Source organism: Diachasmimorpha longicaudata, chromosome 17 (genome assembly GCF_034640455.1).
Source record: "Diachasmimorpha longicaudata isolate KC_UGA_2023 chromosome 17, iyDiaLong2, whole genome shotgun sequence".
Lineage (NCBI taxonomy): Eukaryota > Metazoa > Arthropoda > Insecta > Hymenoptera > Braconidae > Diachasmimorpha > Diachasmimorpha longicaudata.
In genome coordinates this window covers 2313485-2334062 of record NC_087241.1, presented here as the reverse complement: position 1 = coordinate 2334062, position 20578 = coordinate 2313485, and the positions used below count along the sequence as shown (strand labels likewise).

The window sequence follows — 20578 nt, the reverse complement described above, 5'->3', positions numbered from 1 at the left end:
CCAACACAGTCAGTTCTCTTACCAATACTACGGTTTTGGGGGAATACGTGAGGGGGTGAGACATCTGGAGGCGATTTGGGGAATCGAGGGCGAGGGCTGACATAACCAAACATTGTTAGAAGAGGTGAACATCTGAGTGATTGTGAGTATTTTTCCTTCTAAATGGAAAACTATTTATCGTTGAAACGTAGATTTTGGGTTCTCTGGGTTACAGTGATCAGTTATGATCCATAAAATCAGAGAAAAATAATCAGACTGAAGGGCTAAGTGTGTATGTGTGTGGGTATGTACATTGTCACATCGAAGTTGGCGATTGTGTGGTACACTGAGAGAAAAAATTATTTTTGTCGAGGATATATGACTTGGTATTTTTTTTCTGAGGATTAGGAGAAGGGAAAGAGGTTTTCGAAGGTGTCTTGGGGTCCAGACATTCTCAGGGGGTGAAAGACAGTTTCAGGTATGAGAATTACTTCCAAGAATCTTAATCAACAAATGATTTGTACTGAGGACTCCCCAAATTCATCCTCAAGAGCAGTAAAGCTGTTATAATTGAAACCTAATTGAGCTGCTGAGGGAATGACTCAATCTAGGAAATATAATTTTGGAAAAATAAATATTTCTTTCAAGTTAATGAACATTTTGCCAGACGTCAGTTTTTTGGAAGTGGTTTTTGGAATTATTGCTTGATTATTTCAGGTGAGGAGATCTCCAATTCGGTGAATTTGGATAATAATCAAGGTTCTTTTGTCAAGAGCATACAATACAGTAATGAGCAATACAATTATTCAGCACAATTGTAATGTTTAGAACGGAACTTATACAATTACTGTTAGAATACCTGACAATGTCTGCCTCGAAGACCTCCCAAATCATACCTTCTGCCATAAATCCGAGGTTTTTCTAGGCTGTTTTCAGGTAGTAACCCTCGGCATGGTTCCTGGGTCCAACCATCCCTCACATTATCACCTGAAGGTCCGAAATTATGGGGTGAATGGGGAAAGGGGCTCAGGGGAGGGGTGGCGCCCCATTAAAACCAACATAATCAATATTTTAAAAATTTATGTAACAACAATTATTGACTGCATGTTTGTACTGCATTAAAAACAAAATTTTCAATGCAGTACAAACAAATAGAAGTTGAAATGCCCTGAGGGCTATATTTTTAAATTATAATTAATTTTTAATTTAAATTAAATTTGAGGTTTTAACTTCGAGATTGTAAAGTAACAAAACTAGAGAATCACATAGAAATTTGCAGTTTTTTGTTATTAGTAACAAAGCAGACTGAACTATTCATATTTCTATTTTTTTGGTTTGTTTAAATCTTCATTAAATTACAGTTTTTAATTTTTCCATCTTAAATTTATGATAAATCACATAAAATCTTTGAACAAGTCTTTTATGACTCGACTCACTTCACGTTGTGTTCAGTCTGAAAAAAGGGTTTGATTCAGTGCGCAGGGTCACTACGCACCAGTGCTAGTGCAATTAAAGCGGTTTTAACTTACTGTTAACAGCTAATCACCGTCAAGATGAAGAAATGCAATTTTACCTGCTAAAAATAGGTTGAAAAAAGCCTCAAAGTGGACTTCAGTGAGGAAATTAATGTTTCATGGCTAGGCCGGAAAAACTCACTTTTCTCACTTCCCTTTTCCCTTTTTTAGGAATCACTTTTCTAGCGACTATGATATTATTTTATATGGAATATTCAAATTCTAACGTTTTTTTATTGAATATTGACTATCAGAAATGTCAATAGGATCGACCAAACACTAATAGAAAATTTAATAGAAATGCAATAGAATTTTCTAACTGTTTGGCCAGACTTTTTCATTGAATTGTTTCCTGGATGTTGTCACTCATCGATGATTTCTTCAGGTAGAAAGGCTCGGAGGATGGCGGGACCACTCCCAACTGGTATCGTATCACACGCGAGAAGGGTGTGCAGTCTTTACAAACGTGCATATCGTAACCTCGAGTCCTGGTATTCAATGTTAGAGGATTTTAGGTATTCCACAGTCTTCATTCTCTTTAAAATTGATAACTTTTGCTAGATAATGCATTTCATTTCCTGAATATGTCAGGAGTTATAGTTATCTATATAAATCATTTCCATGAAAGAATTGATAAAAAATAGTTAATAATCTGATAGAACTTTAATGCAGACTGCTTCGAAATTTCTGTTCGAACTGTTTTCTCACTCCTAGAGCATCTCCTTTTTTAGTGAAATTTTTTTAACTTTTTCCTTTATTTTTAGTGAATTTTAATTTACTTTCAGTTAATTTACTTTTAGTGAAGTCAAAGATTATCGAAAACAACATAAAATTTATAGAAACTTCGCTCACATTTGAATTCTCATTTTTTCCTCAATTTAATTATCGTTTGTTTAAAAAGAAAAAAATTAAAAGTTCAGATGTTAGCAGTGTCTTATAAGACAATCAACATTTTCGTTTTAGTCATCAAATGAAATTTCTGTTCTTGATCATTGGACGTAAACACAACCAAACGATTTTTTTCCACTTCAGAAAAGCTAATCGACTGCTTAAGAAACCAGTTCTACTATTTGTTTATAAGAAGGAAAGATTTTGAAAAATGTCAATACTTTCCAAAATTTAATTTGGAAAATTTGGCAACTAAAAGTAATAAAAAGCCATTTATTCGATCGGTAAATACCGACCGGACAGTACAGCTACTTTAATTGCACAAAAAAATAATTCAGTAACGAAGTGGTAACCGAGATACCTCCACTCATCTCAGAGTCGGTTTTTTGAGCGATATCTCCAAAATTACTCGAAACAGCAAATTTTTGGTAATAACATTTATTATAATCCTCAACACGCTCAAAAAAAAAATTCATAACAAACATTTTTCCCTTCCCTAGACTCAGAGATATTTATCAAAAACCGATCAATAGTCAATAGTGACTTATCTCGATTTATCCCTTCGCTACTGATTTTATCATTTTAAAATGCCAACAAATTCACCTTCACCATGTCACAAGGAAAATATGTCTTCTATCCAGGTACGAGGCAGTCCTACTACGAGCTCGTTTCGATGCAAATAAAGACATAAAAGATCTTCGAAAGGGAAAGGAACTGTTAAATGCAGGTGAAGAAGAACTATGGAGTTGCATGCATCCTGCCCCGATGTACTTTGCTGGATCACCAGGTGGCTGTGCTTACGACCGAGGCGGAGTATCCCCAGATTGGGTTCTGGATCATTGGCATCCAACCGAGAAAGCTATGTATCCAAAGTACTTTGCATTACGAGAAAAACGTAAATTGGAGTACATCGAATTCTATAAGAAGCAGTACCCGAACGCACCCACCGAGTTCCACCTCGATCATTAAGTCGGAACACTCGATTTCGCACTAATTAATGTAAAAAATGTAGTAATACGAAGTTCCTTCGAATCATTATTATTAAAAAATTATACATATTAATACAGAATTTATCATTAGGCATTATGTTGTTATTCAATTTATCGTTATTCATATCAGGATTTCACTAGTGATTCACTCCTGGATGTTGATGTCTTTGTTGTGGTGCCCTGTTTCCTGTCTGATTCAAGATTTCCTTTATGAGTTTATTTTTTCATAAGAATTCTAATTGTACGAGAGGAATGCAACTGCTGGAATGATACACTCCGGTTCCTGAGTTGTTAATTTTCATTAAAACTATAACGGGTTTAGGATTAATTAGCACCGCGAATTAGTCTTGTTATTGAATAAATTTGTCACAGAAAAATTATTTTTATTGTTGTTAGAAAGTATCACAGAAAAGCGAAGTTATGATATGATCCTTGTTTGTTATAAAATATTGACGTATCTAAAATAATGGAACCAAAAATTTCTCCAAAAAGAGCATTTTAGTGGGCAAGAAATTCCGATTCGTTCAAGATGATCACATGATTATTATATAATGGTTCATGTACTCCTCTTTTCAGAGTCAGAGATGATGTTTTTATTATATGACTTAAGTTTCACTGTTTAGATTGACTTAGAAGAACATTTTAATTGCTTATGGGAATTCAATTCTAATTTATATGAAGACATTCGTTTTTACTTCCAGAATTACTTCCATTTACTTGATTGGGGGCTTCGTTTTAATTACGAAGGAATGTAAATCTTCGCATAAATCTTTACCTAAATTAGAAATAAATTCGAAAAAGCCATTAAAAGCTACGGAGAACAACAGCTCTGTTTTCAACAAGATTAGGCCTTTATAAAGGTCTGCATTATATTCTATTAATGCATTTGCGATGATGAGAGGGAGGGGGGCGTGAGAAACAATCGTTTAAAATATTCTCTTAATCATTTAAAGAGAAATGTTTGACTGCTCTTGCATTTAGTGTCTTCAGATAAATCAACTGAATATACTGATGTGAATTTAAAGTCAAAATCAGGTCTGGTGGTGCACCACCAGATGCAATTTAAGTGAGTTCTTCTTCCCTACATTACAAATTGCGATCACATAACGAGGATAAAACCCTAACTCCGCTTTTCTATGACATTTTTATTCCATAACAAAATTGATTTTTAGCTCTGGAAACGCTAATTGTTCGTAGATCCGATTGTTATTGTAGCTTTATTTATGTTTGAAGGGAAAATCCTCGGAATACACATCGAAATAAATGCAGAACCTCTTCCTTTTTTAATAATAATAGACTGTTTTTTTTTTAAGTGGGCTTGTTTTACGTTTTATTCTTGTTTGATTCATAATGGCAGACGTTTAAGAAGACTCGTTTTTTTGGGAATCTAATAATCAATTTACAATGTTTTAATTTTTTGTCGCATGATTTGTCGTTTTATTGGCGAGAATACAGTGGTTTTCTTTTATTTATTTATATATTACTTACTCCGTATACTCGGAATTGTTGAGTAATTTTGGTTGCCTCATCAATTGATCTCATTTCTATCATCAAAATTGTATTTATTTTTGTGGAATCCAGTGAGAATCTGCATCAATCTGTCGTAGACTAGAGTCTTGACGTCTTTGGCGGTCACAAAGTCCAGGTGATTGAAGTCTCTGTAGGGAACCACCTCGTAGAGAAGTGAAATGTTACGGGGTAGGTGAGATATCAGTCCTCTGATGTCAGCTACTGTCGAGAGCGGATCATTTGGAGCGCGAAATATCACTGACGGTACCATAATGTTCCGAGTGTTGTAGAGAGGCGGTGTTGTTTGACCGTAATGCTTGAGATTCAATTCTGGATTTTCGTAATCGTATTGTTGAAATTTTCCTGAACAATTACAACGCAAAAATTAACGGATGAAAAAAAAATTGGAAAAAACATAACAAATGTGGTTGACAATTTATTATGTAATGGAATTTTTTTATTTTATTGTCATTTTTAGTAGAAAATATTCCTTTGAAAAGTTTGTAAAATTATAGTTTAATATCTCTAGCGAATTTGTCGATTATAAAATCGAGTAATTCAGTATCTCGATTATTATTCGAGTGGAGTTCGATTCGGATCTGCGGAGATCTGATAATAAACCGAACTACATTCGAGTGATAATCGAAATTCTTATGGAATCGATCGAGTGGCATTCGAGTGCACTCGAATGCTAATCGAAATACTGAATCACTCGATTTTATAATCGACGGAACGTCAGGGTAAACTTAAAAATCTCGAAAAAAATAGTGAATACTTTAGCTTATTCTGAGAAATTCGGTGCAAGTTTCAAACTTATATTTTCAATAACAATTTGCAGTAATTATCTTCTTATAGAACTTTTTGGTAAACAAAGAAAAATGAAATGACAAAATATATTAAAATTTTTTTTGTGCAGTAATTGACATCGAGAGCTTCCATATGAGCTACTGTACCAAGTGGATGATTTGAGGAACGAAATTTCACTAATGGAACGATGATTTTCGTAATTTGGGAGACAAGTGCTTTGCTTTGACTGTAACAATCATCAAATGTAATCGAACTTTGAATTTTCGGAATCGCATCGTTAAAATTTGATTTACTAACGAAAATACCCAAGTTTTCATATAAAAATATTAATCAAACAACTCTAGACAATTTTATAGAATTTTCTATTGAAATTGTCAATTTAAAAAGCTTTTGGGAAAACTCAGTAGAATTCGATTTTATTATATAACTGATTTTCTTGAGATATTTTTCATAAAATTTATTCGACGTCAATTTTTTAAAGTTCAATTACTTGAAAAAAATTACTATCGAAAAAATTATTAATTGTTTTTGATTGAAGTGATGAAAATCTTTGGAAGAATGTCTTTTGATATTCTGTGTTAGTGTCATTGCAGGAAATATTCGCATTCGCGATAAACATGTAGCGTATAAATATTCGAGATATCGATTAATTTTTGTTGACTCACCACTCTGCCCGTGTTGACGGTACTGATAAAACGTCTTGGCAGATGCTCCAGCAGGATAGTAATTTAAATAATCAATGAGAGACACCTGCAATAATTCATGTGATGAATAAGTATTGCACGTTGTCCATACGAAGAAAAAATTATAGAAAAAGTAATAGAGAATATTTTAAAAAGAGCGACGAATTCGCAAATCGTACAACAGCGTCTGCTAAAAATCAACGGAAATATTCAGCGGAATACTTTGTATACAGGATTCATAGATTTGTTTTTGTGATGACTTTAACATACGGACTAGTCACGTAATCATAGACTAAAGAATCAGTCTAGTCGTTTTTTTCCAAAGTCACAGGAAAAAAACAGACGGATAGGAAATTTTATCATCTGCTTCGGACAATTTACGGTACTGTAAAGAATTTTTTTCCAAACTCATACGACGTACAGAGTTTTAAGTAAAAAATATGTTATAGAACATTTCGATTACTCAATTTCTCGTAAAATTTTCAACTCTCGTAGTCCTCCTGATTTCGCTTTTCCCCCACGTTTGCAATTTCAAAATCTAAATTTTACGGTACTTCTCATGCACTATTTCCAGTACTTTTCTCATTTCTGACGAAATTATTTATTGAAAAAATTGTAGATTGATGAAAGAATATTTCCAATGATGAATACCAAATCTTTACCGACCAATTACAAACAAAAAATCGAAACTTATAGAAAAATCATCATAAAAAGTAAAAAATAATAAATTAGATTGACAAAAAGATGTTCCTTAGGATTCATGGATCGCAATCTCAAACGGATTCTTAACTTCGTACTCAATTGTCTGTTTTTTTAGAACATTCCAAACATTTGGAGACCTCATCCACCAAAATCCAATAAAAACCGTGGTCCAGACACATTTTTAAATGAAAAAAAACGCAAAATCGTAACTTCAACCTTTGTCTATCCCGTTCTGCCCCTAGTCCGATCATTTTTCTTACTTTTTATGGTACCCTATGCCCCAATGAGGGATTTTCTTAACCAAGTCTGTCCCATATTGCCTAGGCTACCCTCAATATCGACCACTCCCTCTTCTTCATCTAAACGTATGATCCTCTTAATTCTTCCTAATTAGAGACCTGATCCCCCCAACCAGAAAACTTCTGACGCTTGAAAATTATTACCGCACCCTTAAACCTCTTATTTTATTCTACAGTGAGATAAAGTGAAGATTTCCAGACTTACTTTATTGACTTGTGCTGGATTGCTGGCGCCCAGCAAGATGTCCAAAGGCAGATAACACAAATCTAAAATATTATTAGGCAAACAAATTCGTTTGAAGAGTGCAGTGAGCATAGAACTCTGAGGAGTTAATTCAGTCGCTCCCCTTGGATCAAGAAGATTCTGCATAAATTGGCCAGCGGTAGTGAGGATGAGCCTCATTGGAGACTGGGCAACCCAGTAACCCATTGGTGCAAAGTGAAATATCAAATCGATCTTCTTGTTGTACTCTGGCTTCATCGACAACAGCATCAGGATACTTGTGGTTCCAAGGGAATGGCCAATGTAGGACAGAGTCGACTCTCCAGTGGTTTCCAAGACGTAATCAATCATCGCGGGGACGTCCCGGAGACCATAGTCATCAAGGCTGTCGATAAAAAGGAAGAATTTATGGCAGATAATTAGAAAATAGGGGGGGAGGGTGATTTGTAAACGAGCACGACACTATGATTTCTAATTTCAATTGATTTCAGAAATTTAGAATGAATTTCAAAGGATTTCATACGATTTTCATAGGATTTCAGATGATTTTAATTGATTTCAATTGATTTTAATGAACTTTAATTTTTTTATTTCACTGATCAGCTCAATTACTGAAGGACAACTGAGCAAAATTATACCAGATGATAGAATTAGATCTTGTATTAGAATCTCGCATCAAATGGTATGAGATTCATTCTTCAAGAAATTAATAAACATCAAAGTTTATTGATTTCTTGAGTAAATTAATCTCAAAGGTAATTCCAAACGATTTCATGGGATTTCAAAACAATTTTAAAGGATTTCAATCTAGAGTGATCCAGTGATTTCATCCCTTAATAATCGCTTGGTATATCTCGATACAAATATGATGGGGTGATAACGAGTATGAAACTAGCGGCCCGAGCCGAAGCTGAGGATAGTCTTGTCGTTCACCAGCTTCAGCTCTTCGTCGTCTACAGGTAAACAAGAAAATAATTGTCGATACGAGCTGAACGCAGCTACAGTGAAAAAATGTCCTGTATCGTCACTCTTGCAAAAATCGAATTATTTAGATTTTCGATTTGTTTTCTATTTTATAATATTCTATGAAAAAAAAGAGTTGTCTTCTGACCATCATTCATATGGTGCCGTAGATTATGCTGTGCCTCGCAATTGCATACCAGCATTTTTTTGTCTCATTCATCGACTTGCTCTTCTTGACTAAATTACTTTTCCACGTAACTGCTATTATTGTGGGTGAAATGTTTATTTATCTTCGCATCATCAGCTGAGAACACCACTGGGTATGATATTTTATAATGATATTAAAATCTTTCCTAAAGTCTTACCTAAAGTCCCAAAAATCAGCGTCGGTGGGTTTGAGGGTCGTATGATTTCGGCTGTAAGTACCTCCTCTGACGTTCCCCAGCCACACGTCATATCCAGCGTTGGAGAGTATGTGTGCTGCATGATCAAAATGAAAATTAGATCATAGATCAGTTTATAATTTTTGATATTCAGAGTTACCGAGACTCCTTTCCTTTCCGAATATCACGAAGCAGTCGGCCGAGGCTGCCAGTCCATGGTGCAAGAAGATGGCTCGATTTCTACCGACATTTTTCGGAGATTTGGGGTTCGGGGGCAGTCGGTACAACCCCAGGATGTAGCCGTCTTCGGTAGTGACGTTGTGACGCTCAGCTACACGTCCTTGCTCCTCAACCAGTCCTATCTGATTCAGAATTAATTTTTTTCTAGGTTTCTTGTTCATTTTCACAGTATTATAAATGAAAAAAAAAACTATTTGTATTTTATTAAGGAGTTATTGTTGTTATTTTCTCATTTTTTATGTTTTCGTAAATTTCTTGGAAAACATGAATCAGATGGACATGAAAAATAAACTACCTTTTTGTGGGTTTTGTTATAACTTTGAATTTCTATTTATTTTTTGTCAAAATTTTGGGAGTTTTTCAAAAACTTTACGAGGAAACAGGAAAATTTATTCGCTGTGATGAACCTTTTTTGATCAAATATTTTCTATCAGACATTTCAAGAGCTTCAGTCAAAAACTAGTGGAAATATATAATAAAAATCCAATAAAATTTTCGACCCCCGCTAACTCACCAAATTTTTTTTCTTTATTTTTTGATACGCTAATTAGACAAAATTTCCTAATAGAAAACGTTTTATTAACGATCTAAACTTGACTGACTTCGTTCATTAGACAGGGTCTATAGAATATTTTTAAAAATGTGAACAAATAAAAAATTCAGTGGAAATCCTCTCGAATTTTCAACCGAGAACTCAAAATTTTTCATGAAAATTTATCACGTGTAAGAAGTCATCAACTATTCTTACAAAGTCCAGAGCAATGAATTCAGCATCTCCAGCATCAGCTCGTCTTCGAACTTTAACTAGATCCGGCACTCGATTATACTCAAACCCAGAGGATAACAAAATCAACTCCAAAAGTACAATCACTGTTGGTACTATCAGTACCTCGCGACCTCTTCCTTTCATTCTCGTTTGGAAATTTCCAGAAAATACAACAACATGAATGGAACTGGCTAGCGTCTCCAACTCAACACGCCATCAGCACCGACTAGGGACTGATATCATTTCGAGATCCCCAAAGAATGACTAGAATCATTACCTTGATCCATCTAATCACCTTGATCACATATTCCTGCATCAAGAGCTAGCAAAAACCACTGCCATCTTCGTTGTTTTTGTATTAAATATTATGTATCAAAAAACTCAATACAAGGAGACGCATCATTTTTTGCTGACCAGGCTTTTAAAGAAATCGATTATATTATTACAAATACACGAACTAAAAAGCTGGTGAGAAACTGCGTTTTGTCACTGATTTCTGCAAAAAATCATGCGAATGTTGGATAACCGATATTCCCCGATCCAATAGGCGATTTTCCAAATCCACAAAAAAGAATTATTATTATCAAAAACATCTAATGGGATTCAGGAGTCAGTGAGGTACCATTTTAAATGATTTGATTTCTTGACGTAGATAAGTGATCATGGAAACACGAGGTTTTCCCAAAAATATGTGGACATTATCAAGTGGTCCATTGTTACCAGGCATTACCTGGTTACGTGTTGAATGCTGTGGAGGTGGATTCACCAAGAAGGTCACCTCTTGTGGAAGGGGAGCACTGCCCAGATACCCAGGTGCGAATGGACGATGGAACGAAGACTGGATGAAGCTTTTAGCTATTTAGAGATGACCAAGATGGATCGAGGCCAGATTCTCCAGGTTGAACCGAGCGTCGATGAAGTTCCAAAAGTCGTTAAGTGTCCAGGCTGGAATTTCCAGGGTCAACCGAAGCTTCACCGACAATTCTCGATCAACTCTTCACATCACTCGATAATTCCCCAATAACTAATGATCATTGATAACTCCTTGAAGTATTTTGATGGAATATAATTAGGTACCTCGAGGTACGTCATTGATGAACCTAATAATTAAATGGGCTGAATGGAACATTGAAGTCTGAGTTTGAATCAGTCTTGGGTTCCACGATGACATCAAGCCTCATTGTATCCTGGGCCCTCCGGGTTGGAAGGGCAAGACTCTTTCAAGATTGAGTTGAGATTGTGTCCACGCTGACTCCCAGGCTCGATCTCCAATTCTGGACCTGGTTTCTATCATGAGGATGGAGATTTCTCACCTGGATACAAATAGATTCTTAGAAGAATCTATAAACAAGTCAGTGAATGTTAAATGGCCTCAACTTCGTGCTCAGAAACTGGCTCCAAGACTAAAGTTTTAAAAACTCTGATTTTAATCAATTATTTACTGTTTAACTTGATAACTTTTATCGATAATTATAGAAAAATATCCATCGTTCAACATAAAAAAAATCTAATTAGATTTCATTGACTTTTCCATTTTTTCTGGTCTATCATTCAGCTGAGCTGGGCTTAGCTGACCCTAAACCATCGCATCTATATTAAATACTTCTTGTAATTAACTGAATAAACACATGATTAAACAAAAAAAGTGTGCAGACGTCGACAGAAATTTTTCACTGTTTTTTTAATTATTACAATTAAAGTGAGACACCAGAAAGAAGCTCATAACTCTCATTTATTTTTTTTTCGTACAAAAAGGTCCCTTTTTCAGGAACTCCAATAGTTTGGTCGACATTCAATGATGAAGAGCTTGAAAAGTGTGTTGCAGGCTCCGCAAGAACACTATATTCAATCTTTTGCTCACTAAATGATCATCAGCTTCAGAGAACATCCTGACACCTTCAATCAGATCATTTTTCGCCAAGATATGGCACGTTTAAGGGATTTTCATCAGTTTTAAAGCTAAATTCCGGGTATTCCAAATGCATATGTCATGTTGTCCACCACGAACAATGTTTACCCTTGGATAACAACACATTTGAGGTTATCTATTTCTTATGGAAACTCCAGTGCCGCTTCATCGCGTCACTGGGTCACTGCTATGAGCTGTCACAATACGAAAAAAAAAAATCTTGAGTATAAACAGCACCGAGGACAGTGTGACTAATGGTGTGAGGTGAGAACATGATAAAAATATATCACGACTATCTGCGTCACATAAAATCGAACCAATATCTTATCACAAAACAATAAAACTCCCCTGGTGCATTGTCTGATGATACGGAACTGCAAAATAATTTTGAGGTTAGGTACAGCTTGTGCGACTTTGTGCCATTGTAAACGTAACATGTTAACGAGGATGTGATGAGGCAAAAAATTGATTTGATTCACCATTGGCCATTGGACACAATTAACTTGTGATTAAGTAATATTTTTTTATGATTTGGGTGAGTCACAATTTATTTTGACGTACAAAATTACCTCGTAGAGAGTTTATTTTGGCACCATCAGCTGCAGAAGGTTCAATTCCATCATCTGTCATTTTTGATATCTCACGGAGGTTTCACCATTAATATTTATACTGTTCTTTCGTTTTTTTTTGTTCACTAAGTATATCTTGCAAAGTGCATTCGCAGCCAGGAGGATTAATTTTATAATAATGATAAATAGAGGAAATTTAAATTTAATCTGGGTCTCAGGGGGAATGCTGTACCTGAATGTCACTAAGCAAAACATCATGATCACGTATATGTGCATTCGAGTGTAAAAAAGTTGATTGAAAAACCTGGTGGTTTTTCTGGAAGATTCTACGGGAATTCCACTAGAATTCTATTGAAAAATTCTGCTGCTTTATTCCACTAGTTACATTAAAAATATTTAACTTTGCAGTTCATGTTTCAATAAATATTTTCATAAAGAAAAAACGATCAATTTAGGTTATACAAAACTTGTGTTTTTTTTCTAGAAATCGTCGATGAAAAATATAAATATTATTTCTATTCAAATCAGTACGGAAGTGGGAAAATGAGATAAGTTGACTCTCTCAGGTGAGTTTTTTAGTGATATCTTGGAACCTAAGGGAGATAATCAAAATTTTATAATAACATTTATTGTAGAACTGAATTCACCCTACAAAAAAGTTTATAATTAAAATTTTGTTATCTCCCTTAGATTCCAAGATATTCATTAAAAACGATCTGCTGTCCTCACCAGTTCGCAATTGAAATATTTAGTAGTGAAATCGCTAGATCTTTTTGCTGGATTTTTTGTCTACTTACATCTAATGATTTTTCATCCTCAACAGGTTGACCTCTTCCTGGTGCCACCATCCAGCGAATTGTAATGTATTATCATTACCGAGCAATTCCAGAAGCCACATTTCTCCAGAAACTCTTCATGAGCATTTGATCTCGAAGACTTTAGAAGGACAACGTGAACAGTCATGGAGACGATAATGCGGGACAGGATAATGGGGTTCGCCAATGTGGTCATGAGAGTCCCCCCTCTGTTCATCATCGATGAACTATTAAGGATCAGCCTGGGGGTACCTGAGGAGAATGTAATCGTACTATCTAACGAAACAGTTGTAGATAATCTGAAGGTCAGCAGTGTGCAAAATACAATTGTCGGTTCCTTGGTCTCAGCAGAACCATTTTTTATGAAACAATTTAATATTGACGACTACCTCTATCAGACAAATGTAATCACACCCATGAAATTCTTCGCGTGTTGCTCGGGTATCCTCGCGTCATTGTATATATTCATGCTGTGGACAAAGCATCTGATTGTTGTCTACCTGTACCTGATATCAGTTGGCACGATATTTTTATCCTACTGGTCCAACGTTAGTACGATGAAAGCCGTTATTGCCTATGTAAATTCATTTGACACATCGACGAGCATATTGGACGATATACTGTGTTTGAACATCAGTCAACTTATGAGTTATGGCCCTGGAATAATGGTCATCCAGAATTATCTGCTGCAGAGTCTATTTGCGTGTATATTCTGCTACATTCATCTGGCCCCACGTCATCCGATACTCCAAAAATTACTGGCCGCCAGTTTTTTGACACCTTCTGTACTGGCGATCACTCCGTTACCAACAAATGTTCTCCACCATGCGCCAGTATTCAGTACGCTCCTTCCCCTGGCGGTCACCAAATTCATCCTCTGGTACAATAGCCTAGCAATGCTGAAGATAATTCACGCTGGCTACAAGCACGCCCGCACCTTCATCAGCAATTACGGTCTCTCCGCCCTAGCCGAGATCGAGTGGATCCGTCTGAACGTTCCAAACGTTCTTCGCACCTTTTGGATGCTGAGGGTCAGCGAGCAAATAATCCAGATACTGGGTAACAACTACGGTGACGAGACCCTCACCCTCTGCACAATGATCAAGACCCTCCTGGTGAATGGCTGCGAAACATTGACAGCTGTCCTGGGCATGACCAGTATCATTTCCTACATCTGCCACCACATCGGTGGCTTCTTCCAGTGGGTTCTCCTCACCGAGCACAACGACGAGAAGAGCATTGGCACAGTATCCGCCATATTGTTCTACATACTGGCCCTTCAGACTGGTCTCACCAGTCTCGATCGTGACAAACGTCTCGTCAAGCTCTGCCGAAATTTCTGCCTCCTCTTCACAGCTGTTCTCCATTTCGTTCACAATATTGTCAATCCACTCCTGATGTCCTTGAGTGCCTCTCACAATCCAGCTCTTCACAGACACCTTCGGGCTCTAGCTGTCTGCGCCTTCCTCATAATATTTCCAGTCTCACTTCTCGTCTTCCTTTGGTCGCACTTCTCCATCAGCACTTGGCTGCTAGCTGTCACCGTCTTCAGCATCGAGGTAATCGTCAAAGTGCTGGTGTCGCTCTCCATATACTCTCTTTTCCTCATTGATGCTTATCGAAGCACCTTCTGGGAGCAGCTCGACGACTGTGTTTACATAATTAAAGCTGTTGGAAACACGATTGAATTTGCTTTTGGAATTGTCCTCTTCTTCAATGGATTTTGGATCCTCATTTTTGAATCTGGTGGAGCTGTACGCGCCATCATGATGGGCATTCATGCCTACTTCAATATTTGGAATGAAGCCAAGGCTGGCTGGAGTGTCTTCATGAAACGCAGAACAGCTGTCAACAAAATTAATTCACTTCCCGAAGCCAAGATTGAGCAGCTCAGGATGCTTGATGATGTCTGCGCTATTTGCTATCAGGAAATGAAGAGTGCCAAGGTCACGAGGTGCAATCACTACTTCCATGGGGTTTGCTTGAGAAAGTGGCTGTATGTGCAGGATCGCTGCCCATTGTGTCATGATATTCTTTATAAGGTCGAGAGCTCGCAGGAAGGGAAGAGTCAGCCTGTCGTTCCACAGAATGAGGAAGGGCTCGCTCATCAGCCTGATGATCTTGGTCAGGAGGGGAATGAGGCGAGGGAGGATGACGGGGGGGAGGATACACAGGCGGCTCGATCACCCGAATCCAGGATTTCTACTGTCTGACTCTTGTTGGGGAGCACATTGTGATAATTATTAAGTCAATTTTCAGTTTTTTATCGGGGAAAGGGATGGATGGATAAATTTTGTTGGAAAATCTGGCAAATGTAGTTGATAATTCTGTGGAGATGGTATTCAAGGTCTGGATAGAGTCCTTTCGGAACGGTATCAATATTCATTTTCATTTGATTTTTCGTTTACAGGGCCCAGTTATTTTAAAAGAATTTTTTGAGGTGATGGAATTCCAAAAAATTATAAATACAAACTAGAAAATTTCTTACGAACTAGGAAAAATAGGGAGCATTTTTAAAGAGCCTTTTTAATGAAAGTTGGAAAATAAATGAATGTCTTGATGGTCTCATCGATTGTGACATCGGTTAATTCAGTTTGTCGGTTGATAATTGATTGATGGTCGATTACAGAGTGAGCTGATGGGTGTTTTTTCCAAAATATCTCTTTGATTTTTTTTAAATAAGGTATATCATGGCGAAGTCTTGATGGGATATTAATTGACATTAATTGAGTGACTTCATTCGATTGATCAAGACTGAATAAATCAATATGATGTTTTCAGAAAAACGCTCATCTGGCAATTCTGTATAATTATCAATCAAGTTTTTCGTCTCCAGTTTTCATGAATTAATCATAACATTGGCTTAAAAAATACCTAAAGTTTTTTCAAAATCTTCTTTTATTAATGACATATAGGCGAAGTTTATAACATGATAGAGTAATAACTATATCTATTTCTAATTACAATATTCGATTTCTTCGAGTTTTTCCAAATGTATATTTATAATCTTCGGGAATTTCGTAGTGACAAAAAATCAGGTCAAAAAGCTACAGCTGTCGGGATAAAAAATCAAATGAAAAACAGTCCAATGAACGATCGGAAAGTAGTTTATCCGGATCTCAAATTTCTATTAATCTTCCGTCGATTCTATGGATATAGTCAATGAACAATATTCTATACGAAAGTTAAAAGAATTTGATTTTTCTGAACCACTTATTCTATTAAAGCATTGGCTATGGAATTTCATCGGTTATATTTTTTTGTTATTTCTTTGTTGATAAAATACGAAACTGGAATGAAAAGAATTTGTTAAAAAACTCGATGTATATTAATTTTTTCTGTGGAATATTTTCTGTTAAAAAATTCGATAGAACTGTCCAATGAATACACTCGGTGTTTCTATGGAACTATGATTTTTAAAAATTGCCGTTGTCACTTGGCAATTTTGTTAAAGGACAGCAAAAGGATTTGTAACATTGTCTCCCGAATAATTTTGCACAATGAGAGAAATTAACGAACAAATTGCGTTGAATTCGATTGATCATTTTGGTGGATCCTGTCAAATTTCCATCTATTGGAAATTCTGTAATTTGTTTGTTATGTTCTATTGAGTAATTCTGCAGAAATTTTCAGTCAACAATTTATTGTGAAATTTTTTAATAGTTAAGATCGTAGACATTATTGGAGAACAACTACCCGTAGAATTTCATTGTTGTATGCTAACATTTTTGTAAGACTTTTTCTGTACAAATTCCTCTCTATCAATTTTCAATGTTTTTTTTACTCGAAAAAATTCGAGCTGAGGAGCTTTTATAGAAAAAAACCTTAAGAGCAGTTTCACATCACTTCCCATGTAGATTAAATAACATTAAAAAAATGACTTTCATACATTTGCCGGCGCATTACTGATAAAAAAATTGATAGAAAAATCTAGTGAGTCCGTTAGAAAATTCTGTTGGTGTTCTATTAGAATTTCATATATCTGTGGCTGATCCTCTCAAAATTTTTGATAAACAATATTCGATAAAGAAGTCAATAGAATTCGCTTTTTGTACATGAATTATTCTATTGACCTACTGTCCATCGAATTTCTTGGCCTCAAATGTTTGACCTTTCGGTATTTTTTACTCCAAAAATAAGAAAAGGAGAATACGAAAATTTTGGAAATCTGAATGTTACTGAATATTGTCGGTTAATGATTTAATGAGAATTGGTGAACCAATGGAAACTTGAATAGAAATTCAGCAGAATATTCTAAAAAATTCTCTAGGTTTTTTATCGATTTTGTTAATTTAATCAGAGTCAGAGTTTTCCAGGTGATTCTTCCTTAATTTACGTTTCTTGGATTAATTTCCACGTTCAACAACCAATTTAGTTGATGACTGGGAGTGAAATTTGGTAGTGAAGGAGGAACGGGAGAACTCAGAGAATGCAACATGTGTCACATAAATTTGTGAAAAATAGTATTTTTGTTATATTCTCCTTTAATTTATATTCGAGAAATTTCCTTCGCAGAAAATCTGGTGCTTCTCAAAAATCAAATAACATGGCAGAATTTTTTTCTGAAAAAGCAAAACAAAACGTCGTTTTTTACCGTCAAAAAGTAATTACAATATTTTTTTTTAAGTAATTATATAGTTCCAAATAAATTAAATAAATTAATTGAATGTGAATATAACAGTCGAACCAGAGAATTTAAATATAATACTAAAAATAAACCAAAATAATTCACTAAATAAACTATTCTTCTACGAAATGATTTAACATAATAAGTAGCCCATTGTTACACATTACATTCGTAACAATTGCAACCCTAGGGAAATTTCTGCATTACTTATTTCATGAAATTAATTAAAAAAAAATTTTGATTGAGTGAATCTATAAACAATATCTCAATTGCAGACGTAAATAAATTCTCTTCTATTGACTCTGTTTATAGAAAAATATTTGTTATTGAACATTTCCATAAAATTGGTGAAAAACTACTAAAATTCATTAAAAATCCAATAATTTTTCTGTTTCATTCTCTTTTACGTTTGTCCCATTTGTCCATGTGAAAGTCATATAAATAGAAATGTCTCTGAATATAATGAAGACAGCGTTTTTTCACCTTTTTTGTAATGGAAAGTTCAAGATTCCAAAATTGTAAGTGTCAATATTTTTCTATTTTGCTTCAGTTCAAAAATGCCCAACAAAAACTTATTTATTATCAAGAGAACTCTCGTTCCATTCATCCACTACCGAGACAGATATAGAAAAAGTCTTTTTTTTATAAAATATGAGAAGTTGTTAATTTGCTGGAATCGAACAATTCCGTCAAAACAGGGTAATCGCTCTTTGTTTTGTGACTTCCAAGTTCCGCGAGGATTGAAGGAGTGGAGATGGGGAAATTGTATGTACAACACTCCCAAGGGTTGTATGTATCATAAAAAATCTATATTAATCTCGATGTCATCATCATTGTACCTCTTAAAGAGAAAAAAGAAATATAATTATTTAATTAACATATAAAAGCTTGATATTTTTTCAATTTTGAACTTACGAATAATTCACGAGCGCAATTGTTGTAATTCATGCGCATTACCTTAATTAGTTATAATTAGGTAAAACCCTGCCTACTAATGAGAACGTTGAATGCTGATTTTATAACGTTACCAACATCCACGAGTTTATCGGTATTTTAGCCTGATAAGCCTTTAACTAATTTATATTTTTAATTCAAAATCATCGAGTGCTAATCAGAAGATCGACGCACAAAATTACTTGATCGACAATTAATGATTATTTTGATTGCTAATTTTATTGTCACTCAAAATTCTATTAATGATTATTTTGATTGTTAATTTTATTGTCACTCAAAATTCTATTTATGATTATTTTGATTGTTATTTTGGTTGTTTTATTTGTCTTCGTATTGATCGAAGATTTTTAACACAATTTTCAGGACCACGACGACATGGAAATCATTTGTTTGTATTAATTAAGATTTTCTTCGATTCGAGTCGATTTGGACATCAGCCTAGAAATCGATTGAGTGATAATTAATTCAGTTATGATTAGTAACAATTATTCTTTCACTCAAAATTCTGTGTTTGAGGATTTTCAATCCTACCGACAAATTAAACGTGAAAACATAATTGACAGTGAAGTCATTAATACTGAAAAATGATGACGTGAAAAATTTTTAATTCCAGTTCTTCGATTACTTTAATTAAGTGATGCAAAAAAAATTAGTCTAATACACAAGATATTCCTGTGGAGTGGCTCTGGGTACGCTTATCACAACTTTAGCGCGTGCGATAGGGCACCTGGTGCCCTGGTAAATCCATAATTACGAATTGAAAAAAAAACTGGATTTTTGCAATGGTTTGGTCGTCGATTTACGATATGTTTATAAGTTATATTCGACCGGACGAAGACTTTCCGGAGACAATAATACCGGCGATAAGACGATGAATCATAACAATAATATATTACATAATAATAATTGTGGAAATAATAATTATTTGTAATATCATAGAAATACTGTTTATTAATTCATTTAAAAATTTTTTTTTACTGTAATATTGCGATTTTATTTCTTCCGGAGAATATAATACACATCGGCAATAATTAACATAAAGGTGGGACCATGAAAAAATTAAAGTGATCTAAAATAGCACATAATGAACCCATAAACCTCTGACTGACTTAAAAATTATAATCCACAATGCAACCTGGTTCGATGGAGAGATCAATTTATTGTTAAAAGAGCACGAGGTTCGCCATTTTATTCAATTTTCATTTAGATAAAAATTCGTACTAATCAATTCTTCATGTGATTAAAAGAACAAAAGGTTTTGCATTTATTTCGATTTTCCATTCCATGATTTTCCTTTTAATATAAATAAAGCTACAATAATACTCGCGTTTACGAACAATCAGCTCTGCGCTAAAAATCAATCTTGTTATGGAATAAAAATATCATAGAAACACGGAGGTATGGTATTATTCTTGTTATGCGATCGTAATTTGTAATGTGAGGAAGAAGAATGCACTTGAGTTGCACCTGGTGGTGCACCACTGATTTTGAGTAAATTTAACTCACTCGGTGGTCTTCTATCAACTGAAGACTTTAAATTCTCATTAGGATATTCAGTTGATTTGCCGGAAGACAGTAAATGTAAGAGTCGTCAAACATTTCTCTTTGAATGATTAAGAAGCTGTTTTAAAGGATTGTTTATCACCGCACTTTCTCGTCATTTCAAATCATTATTAGAATTTAATGTTGAATTGTATAAAGTCCTCATCTTTTTTAAATCAGAGCTGTTGTTCTCCGTAGCTTCTAATTGTTTTTCAGA

The 20578-nt window shown here is 34.9% G+C and overlaps 3 protein-coding genes across 9 annotated transcripts; 2 read left to right on the top strand and 1 right to left on the bottom strand.

The window, feature by feature from the left end:
- Nucleotides 1–3450, top strand: LOC135170553 (NADH dehydrogenase [ubiquinone] 1 beta subcomplex subunit 9). Of its 5 annotated transcripts, XM_064136491.1 has the most exons (4): nucleotides 259–283; nucleotides 388–457; nucleotides 1883–2008; nucleotides 3023–3450. In XM_064136491.1, the coding sequence occupies exons 1-4, from the start codon at nucleotides 274–276 to the stop codon at nucleotides 3348–3350; spliced, it is 534 nt and encodes a 177-aa protein (XP_063992561.1). In that variant the 5' UTR covers nucleotides 259–273; the 3' UTR covers nucleotides 3351–3450. The 5 variants fall into 5 exon arrangements, with proteins under 5 accessions (XP_063992564.1, XP_063992563.1, XP_063992561.1 ...); XM_064136494.1 differs by lacking the exons at nucleotides 259–283; nucleotides 388–457 and adding an exon at nucleotides 1–142; XM_064136493.1 differs by lacking the exons at nucleotides 259–283; nucleotides 388–457 and adding an exon at nucleotides 2–142 and having other exon boundaries at nucleotides 1879–2008.
- A 1327-nt stretch (nucleotides 3451–4777) lies between these two features.
- On the bottom strand, nucleotides 4778–10213 carry LOC135170548 (lipase member K-like). The gene is made up of 6 exons (XM_064136479.1): nucleotides 9928–10213; nucleotides 9100–9301; nucleotides 8922–9036; nucleotides 7576–7978; nucleotides 6352–6436; nucleotides 4778–5242 (listed from the first exon to the last, which is right to left on the bottom strand). The coding sequence occupies exons 1-6, from the start codon at nucleotides 10087–10089 to the stop codon at nucleotides 4899–4901; spliced, it is 1311 nt and encodes a 436-aa protein (XP_063992549.1). The 5' UTR covers nucleotides 10090–10213; the 3' UTR covers nucleotides 4778–4898.
- Nucleotides 10214–11732: 1519 nt separating this feature from the next.
- LOC135170545 (protein TRC8 homolog) lies at nucleotides 11733–18751 on the top strand. Of its 3 annotated transcripts, XM_064136473.1 has the most exons (3): nucleotides 12134–12389; nucleotides 12908–12989; nucleotides 13247–18751. In XM_064136473.1, the coding sequence occupies exon 3, from the start codon at nucleotides 13385–13387 to the stop codon at nucleotides 15449–15451; it is 2067 nt and encodes a 688-aa protein (XP_063992543.1). In that variant the 5' UTR covers nucleotides 12134–12389; nucleotides 12908–12989; nucleotides 13247–13384; the 3' UTR covers nucleotides 15452–18751. The 3 variants fall into 3 exon arrangements, with proteins under 3 accessions (XP_063992545.1, XP_063992543.1, XP_063992542.1); XM_064136475.1 differs by lacking the exons at nucleotides 12134–12389; nucleotides 12908–12989 and adding an exon at nucleotides 11733–12118; XM_064136472.1 differs by lacking the exon at nucleotides 12908–12989.
- Nucleotides 18752–20578: the final 1827 nt, after the last annotated feature.